The sequence below is a fragment of the Macaca mulatta genome, chromosome 14, assembly GCF_049350105.2.
Source record: "Macaca mulatta isolate MMU2019108-1 chromosome 14, T2T-MMU8v2.0, whole genome shotgun sequence".
Lineage (NCBI taxonomy): Eukaryota > Metazoa > Chordata > Mammalia > Primates > Cercopithecidae > Macaca > Macaca mulatta.
Genome location: NC_133419.1, coordinates 90,531,551 through 90,552,005, shown reverse-complemented (window position 1 = coordinate 90,552,005; position 20,455 = coordinate 90,531,551). Strand labels below are relative to the sequence as shown.

The 20,455-nt window shown below is 37.9% G+C and overlaps 1 protein-coding gene across 1 annotated transcript; it reads left to right on the top strand.

The window, feature by feature from the left end:
* Window positions 1-14,926: 14,926 nt before the first annotated feature.
* LOC144334540 (tripartite motif-containing protein 64C-like) lies at window positions 14,927-20,355 on the top strand. Its single transcript, XM_077964783.1, has 6 exons — window positions 14,927-15,334; window positions 15,873-15,968; window positions 16,672-16,902; window positions 17,677-17,699; window positions 18,672-18,769; window positions 19,862-20,355. Exons 1-6 carry the CDS (start codon window positions 14,927-14,929, stop codon window positions 20,353-20,355), a joined length of 1,350 nt encoding a protein of 449 aa, XP_077820909.1.
* Window positions 20,356-20,455: the final 100 nt, after the last annotated feature.

Sequence of the window (20,455 nt, the reverse complement as noted above, 5' to 3'; positions counted from 1 at the left end):
TTTCCTAAGGAAAGAAAACCACAAGAATTTATTCTCCTACCCTGAAGAGACAAAGATCCAAGCAAAGTTTGAATCAGGTTGTGATTGAATAATATCCTTTTTTTTCTAGAGAAGTATAGGATTTAATTTGCAATGACAGAAATAGGAAAAATGGAAAACTAAGGCACAAAGCGACATCAACCTCTAGAAAAAACAACTGTTCTCCAATCGACACATGTCCAGCTTTCCAAACTCTACTTTCTTGCATAGAAGAATGTCAGATTTTCTGAGGTGTTAGTGTCCACCAAATTGCTTAGGGTTCAAGGGTTTCATCAACCTATACTCTCAAGAGGTGAGTCTGAATAATCTGAAAATCAGTGACACTCTTAATTGCCAGTGATTGGTTTAGAGAAGGAAAGCTCACTAAGCTCTTCTACTCTCATTATTTTCTTTAACTACAACAACCATCTATAATGACTTTTCCAGAAGGACCCTGCTTGAAAATGTTAGAGCAGAACTCACACCTTTCTCCAAATCAGAAAAAGCTAGCCTTTACTCTCCAAGGTAAAACAGTCAAATCAAGGTAAGGTACCTCTCCAGTCTAAAGCTAAGAATCATTGTTCTTCTAGGCTGCTATGTTAATTCAATCAACAAAAACTTTCTGGCATGTTTACTGTTCCTGCACTGTCTGTTAATTTGGGGATATACTGGTTAATATTACCACATCCTTAAAAGACAGATAATTAAATTTACAGAAAGATAATGATAATTGAAGCATTATCATTACTCTTTCACACAGTCAGAAAAATAGTGAGTATTATGCAATAATACTAGGCGCTAGAGGCCGGGCACGGTGGCTCACGCCTGTATTCCGAGCACTTTGGGAGGCCGAGGCGGCCGAGGCGGGTGGATCACGAGATCAGGAGATGGAGACCATCCAGGCTCACATGGTGAAATCCTGTCTCTTCTAAAAAATACAAAAAATTAGCCAGGAGTGGTAGCGGGCACCAGTAGCTGTAGTCCCAGCTACTCAGGAGGCTGAGGCGGGAGAATGGCGTGAACCCGGGAGGCGGAGCTTGCAGTGAGCCAAGGTGGCGCCACAGCACTCCAGCCTGGGCGACAGAGCAAGACTCCGTCTCCAAAAAGAAAATAATAACAATAAAACATTGGCACTAGACAATAACTCAGCGTTTTAAATGAATGTATGTTTTGCTAAAATAAAAATAAAAACCTAGGCCAGGCAAAGTGACTCCAGCCTGTAATCCCAGAATTTTGGGAGGCCAAGTCAGGCAGGTTTTTTGAGCTCAGGAGCTCTAGACTGGCGACAAAGCAAAATGTCTAGATCATTCTGTCTCTAAAAATACTTATATAAATTTTAAAAAATAGGCCCAGCGCCGTCGCTCACGCCTGTAACCCTAGCACTTTAGAAGGCAGAGGTGGGCAGATCACAAGATCAAGAGATCAAGACCATCCTGGCCAACATAAAGAAACCCGGTCTCTACTAAAAAAAATACAAAAATTAGATGGGCGTGGTGGCAGGCGCCTAGAGTCCCAGCTACTCTGGAGGCTGAGGCTGAAGAATCATTTGAACCTGGAAGGCAGAGGTTGCAGTGAGCCCATATGGCGCCACTGCACTCCAGCCTGGCAATAGAGCATGATTCCATCTCAAAATAGATTAATTAATTAATTAATTAAAATAGATAAATAGCTGAACATGGTGGCCCACGTTTAATCCATAAACCTATGGATTATGTTTAATATAATTTTAAAAAAGAAATGGAACCATTTTTAAAACTCAGAAAATGAGATCATTGCATTAAAAATAATCTAAGTTTGCAGATAAAGTCCCCAAATTTTGTTTTGGTTTGTAAGCTAATAGTAGCTCCTACTCTGGAATTTGTGTACTTACCTCAGAAATGTATCTATGTTCTCACCAAAGCTTGCTGTCGAATATGATGGATTCCACTCAGGGATGAGAGTCTCACAGTGCAGAGTCGGTAGCTTTTGGAAGTCTCCAAGGCCAGTTGCAAAGTTGCTCTGTGGGCTCTGGAGAAGAATGAGCTTGGCTCCTGAAGTATCCTTTTATGAATCTCTGAAGACCACACCCCTTTCTTCCAATTGATTGCATTTCACAGGGCGTAGGTGGGTGTTAACATAGATGATTAAGTTTCTTCAAAATAGAAATTTTATTTTTATTTATATATATATATTTTTTTTTTGAAAGGATTCTGGCTCTGTTACTGGCTAATTTTTTGTTTGTTTGTTTGTTTGTTTTTTCAGTTTTAGTCGAGAGGGGGTTTCACCATGTTTGCCAGATGCGTCTGGAACTCCTGACCTCAAGTGATCCGCCCTCCTGAGCCTACAAAAGTGCTGGGATTACAGGCGTGAGCCACCACACCCAGCCAATTGATTTTTTATTGTAACGTAAAAATTTAATCTAAGAACACCGTTGGCCTCCATTCCAGAAGGGAAATTTCTCCTGCTCCTCATGCTCCGGATGAAGCCTTCCAAGGGTCTCTCAACAACCACAGGATGGAGGATTCCCTCCTATATTTCCTGGCACCGCCCAACTCAAGTCAAGGGGTAATGGAGAGAAAGTCTAGAAAGCTCCATCTCAGGGACGTCCCTGGGCCAAGATAGTGTAGGACATGTTGCTCCAAGGTAAATTTAAGGAAGGAGACCACTACTACTCCTGCTGCCCTCCTCCCCCTACCTTGCCTAGTTCACAAGACAGGAGGAAAGTGAGAAAGAAACAAAAGTAAGATAAATAGCCAGACAACCTTGGCACCACCACGCGGCCCTAGGAGTTAAACAAAGTAATAATAATAACATCAACCCCTGGCCTAAACTACTTGTGTTATCTGTAAATTCCAGACACTGTATGAAAAAAGCATTGTAAAACTTTTGTTAGCTGAGGCATGTAGCCCCCAGTCACGTTTCCCACGCTTGCTCGATTTATCACGACCCTTTCATGTGGACCCCTTAAAGTTGTAAGCCTTTAAAAAGGCCAAGTATTTCTTTCTCGAGGAGCTCGGCTCTTAAGACGCGAGTCTGCCGATGCTCCCGACCAAATAAAAAACCTCTTCCTTCTTTAATCCGGTGTCTGAGGAGTTTTGTCTGCGGCTCGTCCTGCTACAAATAGAAATGTATTTTATAAGATTTGAAAATATGGTAGCTATGTATGCTATTGTTTTTAATTTGCATATTATAGAAATTTAAAATAGGCATTTCATGCTTCAACAAAACTGATTTGAAATGCACAGGTCTACTTAAGAACAATTTTTTTGTTTGTTTGTTTTTGTTTCTTGAGACGGAGTTTCAGGCTGCAGTGCAGTGGTGCAATCTCGGCTCACTGCAACCTCTGCCTCCCGGGTTCAAGCGATTCTTCTGCCTCAGCCTCCCAAGTAGCTGGGATTACAGGCATGTGCCACCATGCCTGGCTAATTTTTTGTATTTTTAGTAGAGACGGGGTTTCTCCATGTTGGTCAGACTGGTCTCAAACTCCAGACCTCAAGTGATCTGCCCGCCTTGGCCTCCCAAAATGCTGGAATTACAGGAGTGAGCCACCACGCCCGTGCCACAATTTTTTTAAAAAAATATATAGTCAGCCCTTTCTATCTGTAGATTTCACATCAGCAGGAAAGGTGGATAGAAAATACAGTTTTATTCACTGTAATCCCAGGTACTTAGGAAGCTGAGAAAGGAGGATTGCTTGAGCCCTGGAGTTTGAGGCTTTAGTGAGGTATGATCAAGCCACTGCACTCCAGCCCGATGAAAGAGTGAGACTCCATTTCTTAAGAAAATGAAATAAAATACAGTACTGAAGGAAAGAAACCCACACATATGGGGGCCAACTTTTTATTTGTAAAGATGGTAAACTTTATTTTGCCAAATTTTTTTTTGTTTTCAAACTTATATTTTCAAATATTAGTATTGCATACAGTAAATGATTTTGTTAAAAATATCACAAAGTAGGAAGGACATAAATCCAGAAAAAAGGCTTTTAAGCGAATAAATTTATTTCTATGGAATAAATCTCAACAATTATTTTTCCTTTAGCTTTGATATATTAGAACTTTTATCAAAGAATGACACTCATTACATGAGCTTGAATCTGAGAACCTCAGATGTGGCTAATAAAGAACTAATGAATAATGTAAAGTAAGAGAATTATGAATGCTTTTCTAAAAAACAAAAGTAAATAAAACAAAACTGTTACATTCCATCTGGACTCTTAACCATGTATTTCAGAAATATTTTCTGTTTTATATTATTGCCTACTTCACTGTCTTAACAATATGAAGACCAGGATGTCAAAGGGCATTAAGCATGTGGTGAGAGTTACATTATGGCCAGTTAATGCAAGGGAGGTCAGATGTGACTTCAGATCCCACATACACAGCTACCTTTCCTCACTGAGGCAGAGCAAGGTAATCCAGAAAGTCTTATCAGACTCTGAGAATGCTGTACTTACATTATTCTGAAAATCACTTGAAAAGATGAAATAGTAAATAATTTATACTAAAATCTGGATTATTATTCTGATAGATCAATTTGATTTGTTTAGTTGTTTGTACACATTCAGCTTGTTAATTCCACAGAAGAGAAGGGTTAACTTTTCATATATACGTGTCTTTTCTGCAGGACTTAAGTATGCACAAATTTTGATATCTATCAGGGTCTTGGAACCAATTCCCAGAGATGACTGATTAAATTCGGTTTTATTCTGAAATTTTTATTTTGTGTGTAGAGATACATTTCCATGAAGTTATAACTATGTTCATTTCTCATTCCAATATTATTAAGAATTATGAATGATCAACCGATATTTCTGTAACGAGCATTTATTGATCCTTAGGGTTACCAGATAGGGATTTTTATAGGTAGGAAAATAAAAAATGACTCCCTCTTATAAGATCACTTTTTCTTTTTCTTTGGACTGTGGATAAATATCATAGTTGATTTCTTACAATCCAATAGAAAATTTCAAAATATATGTAGTAAATGATAAATATCATATTTTCTCAAACAATGTAATATAATTTTGCATAGCTTTATTTTCAGTATCTTTTTGTTTCTTCTTTTAAAAGAATATATGTTTATTTTAGAAAATGTAAAGATCAAGAAAGCAACAACAGAAAAGAAATATCTCCCTAATTCCATCAGAAAAATATAAAGTCATGGTTATATTCTTGTGTGTATAATTCTAGTCCCTTTACTATTTTAAATATATTTTTGTTTATGTATACAGAAAACTGAGTAAATCTCTCCACATATAATTTATATAAGAAATATATATTTATTTATTCTTTTTCCCATTTTTTATATTTAGAGGTTTTTATCCCCCCTAAATGTTGACTATTGCAATTTTTTTCTGCCAAACATTGACTATCCCCAGGTTGATCTTATATATATTGTCGAAGGTGTTAGGTCATTGGACAGCCAGAAATGGATCCATCTTTCTGTCCAGGGATTATCAAAGGGTCAGGATCGGGAGTAAGAGCATGTTTGAAACAGTTTGATTGGTTGTCCAATGGCAACATATTTTTTAACTTACCCATCGCCCCCACTTATGTTGTTGTTGTTCTTAAGAAACAGGGTCTCACACTGTCCCCCAAACTGGAGTTCAGTGGTGCAATCTCAGCTCACTGCAGCCCCAAACTCCTGAGCTTGATCAGTCTTTCCACCTCAACCTCCAAAATCACTAGGACTACAGTCACGTGCCACAATGCCCAACTAATATTTGTTCTTAGATTTGTCGAGACAGAGTATCCCTATGTTGCCCAGGATGGTCTACAATTCCAGGCCTCAAGCAATCCTCCCAGCCCAGCCTCCCAAATTTATGAGATTACAGGCATGAGCCACAGCTCCTGGCCTTCTCTCTTTACTTTCATTTGTCCTTCCTTTCTAGGTCTGTTGTGTGAACCGTCTTAGCCCATTCTATAAACATTCTTCTGCCGTGGTCATGTGAAACAATACAAAATTGCTTTTGATGATTCTTCATGTTTTATGTTAAATATTCTAACATAGTACTGTGATGTTTTTAAAAAGGACAAAAAACACAATAGAAGTTTGGCTAATCACAAGACTTTGATGATCACAGTTGTGCTATAATTTATTGTAATATAATAAAAATTCAGCACTTACTTGTAATGTGCCTTGGGACAAATCATTTAGTCACTTGATTTCTCAGACCTCAGTTTCCTCCTCTGTGAAATACTAATATCAACTATATGTAGCTTATTTTAAAGAATTAGAAAAATTGTCAGTAATCACTTTAATACCGAGTGTGATTGCTGTGGTTACTATATCGTTGCTACTATGGTAGCATAGAACCACTTACCACTTTACATTTTTGTTTGTTTTGTTGGTTGTTTTTGTTTGTTTTGTTTTGTTTTGTTTTTGAGACAGAGTCTCGCTCTGGAGCCCAGGCTCGAGTGCAGTGGCACCATCTCGGCTCACTGCAACCTTCGCCTGCCAGGTTCAAGCAATTCTCCTGCCTCAGCCTCCTGAGTAGCTGGGATTACAGGCACGTGCCACTGTGCCTGGCTAATTATTTTGTATTTTTAGTAGAGACGCGGTTTCACCATGCTGTCCAGGCTAGTCCTGAACTCTTGACCTCACGATCCACCCACCTCGGCCTCCCAAATTGCTGGGCATGCAGGCTTGAGCCACTGCACTCGGCCACAGGAGTCTTTAGAGATGATTGAATGTGGAAGTTCTGTTGACAAGTGGCTGATTCAAATTGTTAAATTAGAAATAGTCAATGTTAGAATTGTAGAGTGCTCTTGCGTTTCTCCTCTATATAATTTGGGAAACTAGTAAACAGCATGTTGTTTTATCAACAGGCATGTCACCTATGCTCCAAGCAGCCACAGCAAGTATTCAGGGGAGTCATTTCCAGGAATTTCTAATGCTCTGTTTGAAATGAAAAGCAAAGTGGACCCTTGCAAGGCTAGGGGAGAAGTGAAGAGAAAAATTTCTGTTGCAGCCTTCACAGTGCAGGCAGTTTCAGAGTCTTTGAAACAAGTAGCCTATGGGGATTCTTTAGAGAACCTATATAGAATTTGTGTGGTATATCACTCAGAAAGAACCATGATAGGTTCTACTGATGAATTTTTAAATTAGCATATTAGACATAAAGCTGGATATTATATACAGTTATGTGAGTGTCCATATATATGTTTGCATATGTGTTTTCTTTTATTGTCTTGTAATGGATTAAAAAATTTAAAAATTAAAATTTATAATCATACAAGGTTATTCTGAAGTGGAAGAATCAAACTCAGTATTAAATCCAAGGGGAATAGACAAATATCATAAAACTCTCATCTGGCATTATCGGGGAATCAAGTCTAATGTGTTCATGTCTCTTCATACATGGGAAAACATCAGTTTGTCATACAGCACAGTGCAGAATATGCACAACTACTCCAAGCCAGAGTTCTCACGCCCTGCCTGGGGCCCCCAAGGCTGAGAGGATCACGATCTCAGCACACTAGTTGGGACACTGGTTAAATTACACTTTTAGTAAATGTAATCTTTCTATAGCATAGGATAGCATTATTTTTTAATTGAAAATATTTTATTTATATAAAAGACTATCATGGAACATAGAAGTATTGAGAAAAATAATAATGAAATGAATATCTGTGAACTTACTAACCATATTAAGAAAATAACATTTCCAATATCTTTGGGTTCCCCATGCACTAATGACAGTTGTGTTTTTTCACTTTCTTGAATTTTCTGTTTACCTTTATTTCCTGTGGTATTCTTTATAATTTTATCACACAAGGCTATATTATTTACATGTTTCATGGCTTGACTTTAGGTAGTTTTGAAATTTTTAAAATAAAATCATACCATGTATAGTTTTATGGTACTTGATTTTTTTTCACTGGTCTTTAAGTGTTCAGATAGATAGATAGGTAAGTAGATAGATAGATGGATAGCATTTATTCAAATGAAAGTAAGATTCATGGTCCGTCACGAAAGAGAAAACATATAATAATGTGAATAGGGAAAGTTAATGTATAGAATGATTAATTATAACAGCAGCTGAGCAAGGAAATACTGTCTAGTAGAATGTAAGGAGAAGTCTAAATAATACGTGATGACACATATAAGGAATTGCCGTTGTTTCCAGGGTGAAGCTGGAGTACTCAATGGAGAGTCCTCTCACCCCTTGGCCTCACTGAATGTTTAGAAGTTGCTGTATTGTTGCTCTTGAAAAACTTGCTTTAAATCCACACTTCAGAGCTCCCCAGAGACTTGCCTTCTGGGCCACTGGTGAAGCTGTTTATGAAGAAATGTCATGCCAGACGGGCTCCACTGCAAATATGGAAAAGGGTAGTATCAGGAGAAGCTCGTGGCTGCTGAGTTCTCATGGGCCCCAGTGAACTTCAGGAAGTGGGTGCTATAACAGCAGCCTGAACTACACAATCTGGGCATTGGTGTATCCCTGTATGTCCTCCAGGCCAGACACTGGAGGTGTCATTTCCAAAGCAGATTGGAAGCACTTTTTTGTTATTTCTCTCCAAAGCTTTCTACTCACAAAGATTGACATCATAACACATGGCAAAGGAAAAGTATTTGAAGGATCCAGATCTATTTATGTAAACAAGCAAGAGTGAGTTTGTAGTGGATAACCCAAAGTTGGATAAACGGTGCATCACAAAATATATTTATTCATTTTCTACTGTTGTACATTTGGAATGATTTTTGTATATTGATTTTTGTGAACATGTCTCCTAACGCAAACACTCAATAGATTCTCATTCCTGACAGTATCTTCTGATAGGTGGAATGTCTGGGTTATATAATTTGTGGATCATCAATTCTACTGGGCAATGCCACAGCGATTCAAACTACTTTCACTTATTTATATTTCCACTGACAAGGTAATCATGTTATACAAAATAATAGAAGTATGGATGATTGTGGCAAGTTAAAGAAATACAAAGAACTCACCCTTACTAGAATCCAAGGCATTTGTGGGAAGAACAATTTGTACACTGAGCACCAAATACATTAAGTACATTTTGGAAGACATCGAGAGGAGTGTAACTACTTTCTTGTAGTTTATCAAAATCCCATAATGAGGTTAAGCAGGTAGGAATATAGGCACATTTGCATTTCAGCAAGCATTCTGGCCTGGATGCAATTGGAGGATATCACCAGCAAGAGGACAGAACTGATATTCTCTTGTGTGTATGAGACAGGATCTCACTCTGTCCCCCAGGCGAGAGTCAGTGGCACAATCCCGGCTCAATGCAAACTCTGCCTCCTGGGCTCAGGCAATCATCCAGACTAAGATTCCCCAGTAGCTGAGATTACAGGCGTGCACCATCATGCCTGTCTAATTTTTCTATTTTTTGTGGAGATGGAGTTTCCAATGTTGCCTAGGCTGACCTTAAACTTCTCAGCTTGACTGGTCAAACCACCTAGGCCTCCCAAAGTGCTGGGATTACAGGCATGAGCCACCATGCCACGTTCCGAAATCTTTTCTCATGACCACTGCTCTCACATAGACTTTACTATCAGAAAAGATAAGACTACGCTCATCCTTTGGCTTTTAGCTTAGGTATTATTTCTTTTAGGAAGACTTTTAGGATGACTGTCCCTTCCTTTCCATCAACTACTAGACCATGAGCTCCTTAAGGACTTAGTCTTGTTTTTTATTTACACTTTTTAAAAATTTACTTTAATTTTCAGGATGCATATGCAGAATGTGCAGGTTTGTTACTATTTTGGCTCGAATCCTTACCAGTAAGGAGAGTTCACAGTAGACACTCATTTTGTGAGTCATCAGAATAGTGCACATAAGAGACCCTCTGAGACATTCTGTGCTTTGAAAAGAAGAGTTGCATTGCACACTAGGATTTCCACAATGCCTTTGTTATGGGGTTTAGCTGAGCATGCTCACCGGCTTTTTGTCATGTCATTGATAGAGAGTTGGACAATATGGTAGATGTAGGATAGTGTGCATATTAGTATTCAAAACAAAGGACTAAAACCTGCACAATGCTTGAAAGATTTGTGAACTTTTAATCAATTCTGCCAGCATGCAAGAAGCATCCCCCAAAAATATTGTATGTAATTTGGTGGCTTAGGTACATACTTTGGCAACGTATGTCATGTCACTGAAAGGAAAGCTGTTTTCAGAGACTGCCTGGTTTCAAACCCTAGCTCTCCTACTTCATTAGAATATGTCTTTGGGCAAATTATTGAAGTTTCCTGTTCTCACATTTCTTAATCTTTAAATCAGTATAACATATTATTTATCTCATGGGGTTGTTGTAGGAATTAAGTAAGTTAGAACATGTAAAGCACTCAGAACAGTTTTTATCACAGAGTTGGTAATCAATAAATGTCTGATATTTTCACTTGAATGACAGGGTATTTTTTAATTAGGCAAGGAAATACTGCTTTTTCTCTCTTACCTATCCTGCATGGTAACACAGTTGTAGTAAAATAGATAATAACTTTTTCAGTTACTAGCACTAAAATTTGCAATTATTTTGTATTCTTTTATTTGCATCTCATAAGTTGCTTATTGTTTATTTCTGTCTAATACAGGGCAGTCTACAAAATATAGAATTGAATTTTTACTGAGAAGTGAGAATGCTAGAAAGTCTTTCTTCTCTACACTTAGCTAGATAATATGCAACATTTTAAGAAGTGTTTGAAGCAGTTTTCAAAGAACGACATTTCTGGAAAAGTCTGTACGTAAGTATCTATGATTACCTTTTCTTAACTTTATTGGATGTATTTTTTGAAGCATAATGCTGATCAAATGACACTTCAGAAAACATACTAATTTGCAATGCCATGGACTGATGAAAAAGACAGCCACTTCATCTTTTCCTAGGATATGTTGGTTTTTATAAATTTTATAATTTTTAAAATATCCATTAATAGATAAATGGTGATTTTCATATAGATTTTTACTTTTTCAACTTCTAGCAAGGTTTGTAATTTTCAGTTTATAGAAATGACCTAAATCCCCAAACATTAGATAATTTATGAATTTATTAAATCATGGTAAACGACAACAAAATCTATTAGCATGGCAACTGTGTTAAAAATAACTTTCATGCACTGTTAAAGGTAATTATGCACATCATTATTGTGTAAATAGCAGCCAGGTGCCAAGGCGCATGCCTGTAATATCAGCACTTTGGGAGGCTGAGATGGGCGGATCACCTGATGTCAGGAGTTTGAGGCCAGCCTGGCCAACTTGGTGAAACCTTATCTTGACTAAAAATACCCAAATTAGCCAGTCATGGTGGCAGACACCTGTAATCCCAGCTACTCGGGAGTCTGAGGCAGGAGAATCATTTGAACCTGGGAGACAGAGGTTGCAGTGAGCCAAGATCATGCCATTGCACTCCAGCCTAGGTGACAGAGGGAGACAACATCTCAAAAAAAAGTAATAATAATTATTATTATTGTGTCAATAATTACTACATAATTTTAAAAATATGAATACCTAACATTGATATAGATAGTTATGTACATATATGTGTAAATTATCAGTTTTAAAATTATTGAAAAAGGTGAATTAATAAAAAACAGATTTTATTTTCATATAACACAGAAATAGTCATAAAATAGTAAAAATAAGAAAAACAGGCTGCTACAACTAATTCCATCAACCATTATATATACAATTATGTGAAACACAATTGAGTTCCTTGCTGTACTTTTTTAAACAAGAGAGTTACACAGTACAGATGTGCTGGTAATCCCAGTTAATGTTTTATCTTTGAACATATTCAGATAAATAATGGCTAGGCACTTAAGGAATTATAATTTTAAAACAGTGAGAAACAAAATTTTAAAGTTAGCACGTGGCCCGGTGCAGTGGCTCACGCTTGTCATCCCAGCACTTTGGGAGGCAGAGGTGGGCAGATCACCTGAGGTCAGGAGTTCAAGATCAGCCTGAGCAACATGGTGAAACCCCGTCTCTACTAAAAGTACAAAAATTAGCTGGGTTTAGTGGTGGGTGCCTGTAATCCCAGCTACTTGGGAGGCTGAGGCAGGAGAATCACTTGAACTCAAGAGGCAGAGGTTGCAGTGAGCTGAGACCGAGCCATTCCACTCCAGCCTGGGCTACAGAGTGAGATACCATCTCAAAAGAAAACAAAAAACAAAAAAAAGCAATTAGCATGTGACAATATTTAATGAAATAATTGTTATAGTTAAAATATTTCTTTGAATAACCTGTGTTAAGTCAACTTTCTTGCCTCTCATTCCAAACTTGTCTGTTGAGCTTTGGGCCCCCAAGTGTGGTTTTTAATACTTAATAAACCTAATCAGTCAATTTACCCCTTTCTGTGCAATCTAATCAATCTCAGGAAGTGGGTGTGGTCTTTCCTGGGCCCATACCCTTTAAAAAGATGCTTGTCCAGAGACTTCTCTCTCCTTCAGTGAGGACCCACTGCATTTGTGACTGCTGGGCTTTGGAGCACCAGGAGTTACTTCTAATCTCGATATCTACAGAGCTTCTAGACTGAGACCATTCATAATAGCCTTGTGAGTATAAAATCTGCAGTAAACTCATCATGCTCACTTTTTCTCTTAAAAATACTTTAAATTTACCCGGCAGCATGCTTGGGTCTTTTCTAAGCAAACAAGTAACTGTCTTCATGATTTTACAGAAAATCAATGTAAAGTATCTTCAATTTGTAACATCTGGTTTGTGTTGCCTTGCTATTTGATTCTTCTTATGTGACTATTTTCTGTATTGTTAGATTTTTTTTTAAGTGTGAAAAGGTATATTTCGATAGTTTCATGCAATGATAGAACCCATAAAATACCTAAAATGTTCCCTAGAATGTTGGCATGTAGTAATGGTTATAATGTACACCAAAGTCAATGTAAAAAATGTTGAATTACTTTGAAACTTCTTATTGCAAAGGTCTTATTTGCTGTGTCTTCAAAATTTGCAGTTTGTAGACTAGATTTGAAAGCTGTTGAAAATAGTTTTAATTGGCCAGGCACGATGGCTCATGTTTGCAGCCTAGCACTTAGAGAGGCCAAGGCAGGCAGATCGCTTGAGGTCTAGAGTTAGAAACCAGCCTGACAAACATGGCGAAACCACGTTTTTACTTAAAATACAAAAAAATTATCATAGCATGGTGGCGGGTGCCTGTAGTATCAGCTACTCGGGAGGCTGTGGCAGGAGAATTGCTTGAACCTGGGAGGCGGATGTTGCAGTAAGCTGAGATCACGCCACTGCATTCCAGCCCGGGTGACAGAGTGAGACTGCATCTCAACAACAACAATAAATAAATAAATAAATAAATAAATAAATAAATAAATAAAAGGGAAAGAAAGAAAGAAGTAAAAAAAATAGATGTAACCCTCTGACAAGGGCTCCCAAGAGGCTGCAACTCCCAAGTCACTAAAAGGAATGGTGAATTGGTGGCCATGCTTCCATTAACTGCATTTCTGGATTTTCTAGTGTAGAGTGGAAAACCTAATACATATCTTCACTTTTATTGTTATTTTAGAAGATAATTAATTGTTGATTAATTCTTGTAAATTATTATAGCTTAAATATTCACTATTTCAGAATGTGAAAGTGTTCTCTCTAATCATCTGAATTGAATATGGGAAAAAATTTTCTAAATTAAAAATAATAGATATGATTTACGATTAATGTAGTGAAAGGAAAAGTTTTGATATTAAAGTTAAAAGGACAAATTTAATGATTGATAATTTTAGGAGCTGATAGTCCACTCTGATTAATCAATCTTAGATAAAACCTACTTCATTTATAATTGTGTGAGCAAACTTCATAGGTGAGTTTGCAGGCAGGGAGTACAGAATAATAGCAGAGATACTAAGTGTCTTTCATATATTATCATCATGGAATCGTTGAGAGAGAATGACAGAGACAGAACGAGATTAAGAATGTTCTTAAGAATGAGATTAAGAAATAAGAATCAGCTTATATAAGTGACTGAGAAATCATCTCAGCTTTCACCGTCTACCCAGGCTTTAAGCTTGCTAAGTAACTGGGAATGATTGAGAGCATGGCTTGTTTAACAAAATACCATGAGTGCTCTCATCTCATTTTCTCATTTGAATCGTAGTGGTTGTTCATATCCATAAGTTTCATACCCGTGGATTCAACTAATCTCAGAAAAAAATATTTACAGGAAGAAAAAAGCAGCTGTACTGAACAACATATCCCTTTTTTTTTTTTTTTTTTTTTTTTTTTTCTGGGAGACAGAGTCTCACTCTATTACCTATGCTGGAGTGTAGTGGCATCATCTCCGCTCACTACAACCTCTACCTCCTGGGTTCAGGCAATTCTCCTGCGTCAGCCTCCTGAATAGCTGGGACTACAGGCACGTGCCGCCACGCCCGGCTAAATTTTTGCAGTTTTAGTAGAAACAGGGTATCACCATGTTAGCCAGGATGGTCTCGGTCTCCTGACCTCATGATCTTCCCACCTCGGCCTTCCGAAGTGCTGGGATTACAGGCATGAGTAACCGCACCCTGCCACACATGTACATATTTTTAACAATCTTCTTGCTGTTCCTAAACAGTATGGCATTACAAGTATTTATACAGCATTTACATTGTATTAGGCATTCAAAGTAATCTAGACATAAAGTATTCAGGAGGATAGGTTTAGGTTACATGCAAATCCCACACCATTTACTAATAAGAGCCTGGAACATCTAAGGATCTTGGTATCTCAGGGATTCCTGGACCCCAATTTTCAATGGCTATTGAGGGAAAACTTTATAAATCCAGCATGTTTGCATTTACTATGTCTCAGTTTATACTGGAGCTAACTTATTAGACATATTGGACAGACTCAAGTAGACAAGGAAAATTGTCCACTGGCTTTTTTTTTTTCCTTTTCATCGGGGCAAATAAAAATAAGAGAAAGAAATTCTCACTTTTTTTTTAAATTTTCAGAGATATGGATTCAGACACCCTGCAAGCCTTCCAGAATGAGCTCATTTGCTCCATTTGCATGAACTACTTCATAGACCCGGTCACCATTGACTGTGGGCACAGCTTTTGCAGGCCCTGCCTCTACTTCTGCTGGGAAGAAGGCAGAGCACCAATGCTCTGCCCTGAGTGCAGAGAAATCTCAGTGAAGCCCGACTTCAACACCAATGTTGTACTGAAAAAGCTGGCTTCCCTAGCCAGACAGACCAGACCTCAGAACATCAACAACTCACACAGTATCTGTGTGCTCCATGAAGAGACTAAGGAGCTCTTCTGTGAGGTTGACAAGAGATTGCTCTGTGGGCCCTGCTCTGAGTCACCAGAGCACATGGCTCACAGCCACAGTCCAATAGGATGGGCTGCTGAGGAATGCAGGGTATGTGATGCCTCTAAGGCAGTTTGATATGTATAGAGTCCCAAATAAGAATGGTGAGGGCCAATGCAACGATGGTGATGAGAATGCAGATGGTGGAGGTGGTGATTATTCCATGTCAATCATAACACATAAACGTGTCCTTTCAATGTTGCTGACTAATTTAGCACTCTAATCATAGCTGTGTTGAGACTTCACTAAAGGAGGTTTCCTTAGAAACATTGTTCAAACGTGTAGAATGGAGCTGTGGAACAGGTGACCAGCACCAAGAACACTTTTCAAAGTCATGTTATATAAAAGCCAGTTTCTCAGAAAATTGATGATATTATCTGAAGGGTCCCTTAAAACTCTCTATTATATTTCTATGACTTTTCATATCCAAATTAATAGAACCAAATTTGTTTAACTTGGAAAAATCTGACCACTCCACTCTAACTTGAATTTGTGTTTCTTTCAATTACAGCCTTTTTATTTGATTGATAAGGGGATGAAATCTAGTATACTGTCTCCATTTTTGCTAAGCTTCTTGCTTCTTTTACAGGAGAAACTTATAAAAGAAATGGACTATTTGTGGAGATTCAATCAAGAGACACAAAACCATCTAAATCAGGAAACTAGAAAATTTCGTTCGTTAGTGGTAAGAATGAAAATATTTCCTTTATTTTTACGCAAATAAAGACAATGTTGGCTTATACTTTTTAGCTAAATTCAAATTACCAGTTAAAAGATAGTGATTTCATCCCAAGAAAATGTAGTGATTTCAACTGATATAATAGGAATCGCAAATACAGAAGCCCACACAAGCTAGCCAAGTTAATTCTAGTATATTGGATAAATGGCATGATATGTATTCTAGTTCAAATTTGAAGGTTAATATAAACTTTTTCAGACACTGGAGATGAGGCAACATTTCACTAAGATTGGGTGTGAGGAAGAGGAAAGAAATAGAATAGTATATAGAGTAAAAATATAGTAAAAGTAAAAAAAAAAAAAACCGTATAATATGATGTATGGCTAATTGTTCTTTAACATTTAGCGAATCAGACATGGAAAAATCCTAAAAGAGAGATTAATAGAGGAAATAATTGACTCAGTAAGAACTGTAAAAAAGGATCACAGTGACAGAAACCAGGAGTCTTTATATAGGTTTTAATTTAAAAAGGGAGAGAGAATAGGAATATTGAAAAAGATGGACAGAAAAAAACACCAAATAGTCAAGACTCTTTTCAAGAGTGAGGCAGAAAGTTTACAAATTGCTTGATTACACCCAGCATATAATTATTTGAACTTTTCTATTGAGAGTGAGAACATGTAATTCTTTTAACCAAACATCTCTGCAGGACTATGTGTCAATAAGGAAGGTGATAACCACTATTCAATATCAAAAGATGCATCTACTTCTCGATGAGGAGGAGCAACTGCATCTGCAGGCACTGGAAAGAGAAGCAAAAGAGCTTTTCCAACAACTACAAGACAGTCAAGTGAGAATGACCCAACATTTAGAAAGGATGAAAGACATGTACAGAGAGCTGTGGGAGACGTGCCATATGCCTGTCGTGGAGCTGCTCCAGGTGAGGAGGGAGGGTCCATCCTCAGAGACAGGAAGTCCTTGCTGGACATTGCTGCCAGGACATGCAAATGTCACCTGCATATGTCACTGCTCTAAGCTAAGTGACACATGCTGTCTGACTCCCACCATTATAGTACATCTGTCCAGTCACTTATTACTGGATACTTTGGTAATCTTTGGGAAATTTTTGCCATTTTAGGAGATCACATATAACAAAATTCTCTTCAACATAATTTAGAGTACTATCCACACAGAGAGATCATCTAAAATCATTAGAACTTGAGGCTAGGGGAAGGTTAGTAATACTCCATTTATATGCCCTAGTTCCTCCTCACTCTCTGATGTCCCATACAACAGTGATTTGCTAAAGCCATTGAGGGGTTTCCCCTTGCCTGGGCGAGGTTTGTGAAAGTTGCTCATCAATGTCCGTGTACTCTGTTTCTCATATGGTTCTGCTCTGTTTTTTACCAGTTGTCATGAGTGGTCAGACCTTTCCTTGGAAATAAGATTAGGAAATTAATGACACTGGAAACCTAGATATCTTTGCTTTACTCTACCATCTCTTGCTCAGCTCCTTTCTTCTTCATGCCCACTGATGATGCTTTCCATTATTTAGTTGAGGTTCTGTTATTAACGTAGCCTTGAATGATTACTTAGAGGGGAATGAAGAGAGATACACATTTTTAAAACACTAAAACAGAAAGAAAAAAGAGTATGAGAAAAGATGCAGAAGGAAAAATCTCTCATAATTAACATTGTCTTTTATTTTTTGCAGGATGTGGGAAATGTATCAGCAAGGTGAGTTTACACTAAAAAAATGCTTTTTCTGAGAAGTTCATTCTCTTGTGAATGAACAGGGTGTATACATTTTGAGGTACTAATATCATTCTCAGTGGCTATTTCCATTTTTGTTTGAAAAGAGAGCCTGAGGTCTCCTCTTTGGTCTGGAAAGTTTTCATCTTAAAATTTGTATGAATTCAAATATATGTAAAAACAGTTTGCCATTCTGAAGTTTGTTCTTCCCAGTCCATCCATCCTGTCCAGCCCTACCCCACAGATCTTAATACAAAATTGCTTTGAGGAATCATAGAGGTGTCTTCTACTCTGGAGGGGTAGGAGATTAAAAAAAAAAAAAAAGACTGAGGGAGGAGAGAGATTCCCTCTGGGTGTCCTGAGGAGGAAGGTTTTGTTCCTAAAAGTGTCAATGACCTGGACCTACTCCATCACAATACACCCAGTTCTAGGAAAGACCTCAGGAAAATGGTTGCCTCGGGACCCTCAGCAGCAGGGTGTTCAGGCTGGAATTATTCTCTTTTGTTTTGCCCAAAAGATGAAAGCTTTTTGTCTCAGTGAATATTCTATGTTAGACAGTGACTAGCATTAGTGACAGCTACAGGCTCAGGTCCCAAAGATTTTTGTTTGAGTTTTTTGCTCTCTGAAATGTTTCCAAGATTTTTGCATACCCTCAGGGGGTATGATGCGGAGAGGGACGCAATGTCTTTTAATGACTTTAGAAGTTGTGTAATGTCTGAAAACAACATATGTGGGGAAATTGGGTTTTTATGCAAAAAAAAAAAATCAGAAAAAGCAACCTCTTCTGGCCCTTGGAGTGTGGAATAAAATGTGCATGCAGTTAACCAAAACATGAATTCCTCAGAATTCATGTTTCCAGAATTCTGAGGAAACATGTTATATGAAAATATGATATCTTTGTATGATGGTATGATTAGCTCTGGGCCTGGACATATAGCTGAGGCCATTTTTTTGCAGGGCTGATTTGGCACAGATGCAAAAGCCCCAGCCAGTGTACCCAGAGCTTACTTCATGGCGCATAACTGGAGTCCTAGACATGCTCAACAACTTCAGAGGTAAGATCCAGCTGCTTAGCAGTCCAGCCTCAAATCATTTGCTTATTGCGTCCCTTGGTCGAGGCTTTTCCCATTTAAGTTGTATTATTTTTGACATGTAGGTAATACATAGTTTTCCAAAGCATGTGCATCTTCTCTACCTGCATAGTAATACTACAAAGATCAAAACTCAATTTCCTGAGTTAGAGTTTGATGAAAATGTAAAGCAAGGCACATACTTTGTCTGCAGAATAAGAGGACAAAGAGTATTCAGGTCATGTAGTTATGAAGACACTAGTTGTCACGGTGGCATCAGTATTTCGTGTTAGTTCAATTTAATTCAATTTTGAGGGTTAGATTTGGCATAATGGTTTTTAATTGGCTCTATTCCATGTGCATTTACATGCATTCTTCAAGTAACCTTTATTAGTTACAAAATCAGAGCATTTTGATAAAAAAAAGACTAAAATATCCATAATCAGGACAATTTTAATGCCATCATATACGTAACAACTGAAAGGTGAGGGATCTGTGAACATGGCCTAAGCATGTTACCTCCATTCAAGAGGGCAGGTCTAGGTAGCAGAGGGCAGGAATGCAGAGTAGATTGAATCAGGAGCTAAAGAGATATTGTAAAGCCAGAGTATTCCTTTCAGAAACTTATAAACTTTACATGTGTCAATTTCTAGCAAAGTTTAGAGGTTTGAGACTATAACAGGCATAACTTACATTCCAATAAATACTCACATCATGGCAAAGTGATGTCTACCTGTTGATGATCTTAAAGACAAATAATACAAGAAGATTTTCTATTAAAGAAAAAAAAAACATTTTATATATGTCCTGAAAAAAACTATGCAGAGGTAGACATTAAATCATTACTTCGCCCAGTGATATGGTCACATTTTTTCTCTATTATTTAAGGAATAGTATATAATTGTATGTGCTGTAGAGTTGTAATGACATTTCATCTTCATGGATGCATGGCGCTGAACTCTCTTGGCTTCCTCTTTTCTGTATTTTCTTGGAAGAAAAGCAACTGAAGTGAATAATTGGGCCACAGAGCCTCTGTCCCTCATAGCACTCACTAATATAGTACTTTTTCCTTGTCAGTGGATAATGCTCTGAGCACGGAAATGACTCCTTGCTATATAAGCCTTTCTGAGGATGTGAGACGTGTGATATTTGGAGACGACCATCGCAGTGCACCCATGGATCCCCAGGGAGTGGAGAGCTTTGCTGTGTGGGGAGCGCAAGCGTTCAACTCTGGCAGGCATTACTGGGAAGTGGATGTGACCCACTCCTCCACCTGGATTCTGGGAGTCTGTAGAGATTCCACGACAGCAGATAGCAGTATCCTTATTGATTCTGATGAAACATTTTTGTTAATTTCCTCAAAGAGGAGCAATGGTTATAGTCTCTCCACCAACTCTCCACCTTTGATTCAGCATGTGCAAAGGCCTCTGGGTCGGGTTGGGGTGTTTCTGGATTATGATAATGGATCTGTGAGTTTTTTTGATGTTTCTAAAGGTTCTATTATCTATGGTTTTCCTCTTGCCTCCTTCTCTTCCCCTCTGAGACCTTTCTTTTGCTTTGGTTGTACATGAAAAGTTGGTTTCATGATGATTTATTGTGACCTCCCATATATGATGTAAATAGTGTCCTGAGACCTTACGTGTGAGAGCCTGTGAGCTCCTTGTAACTTCA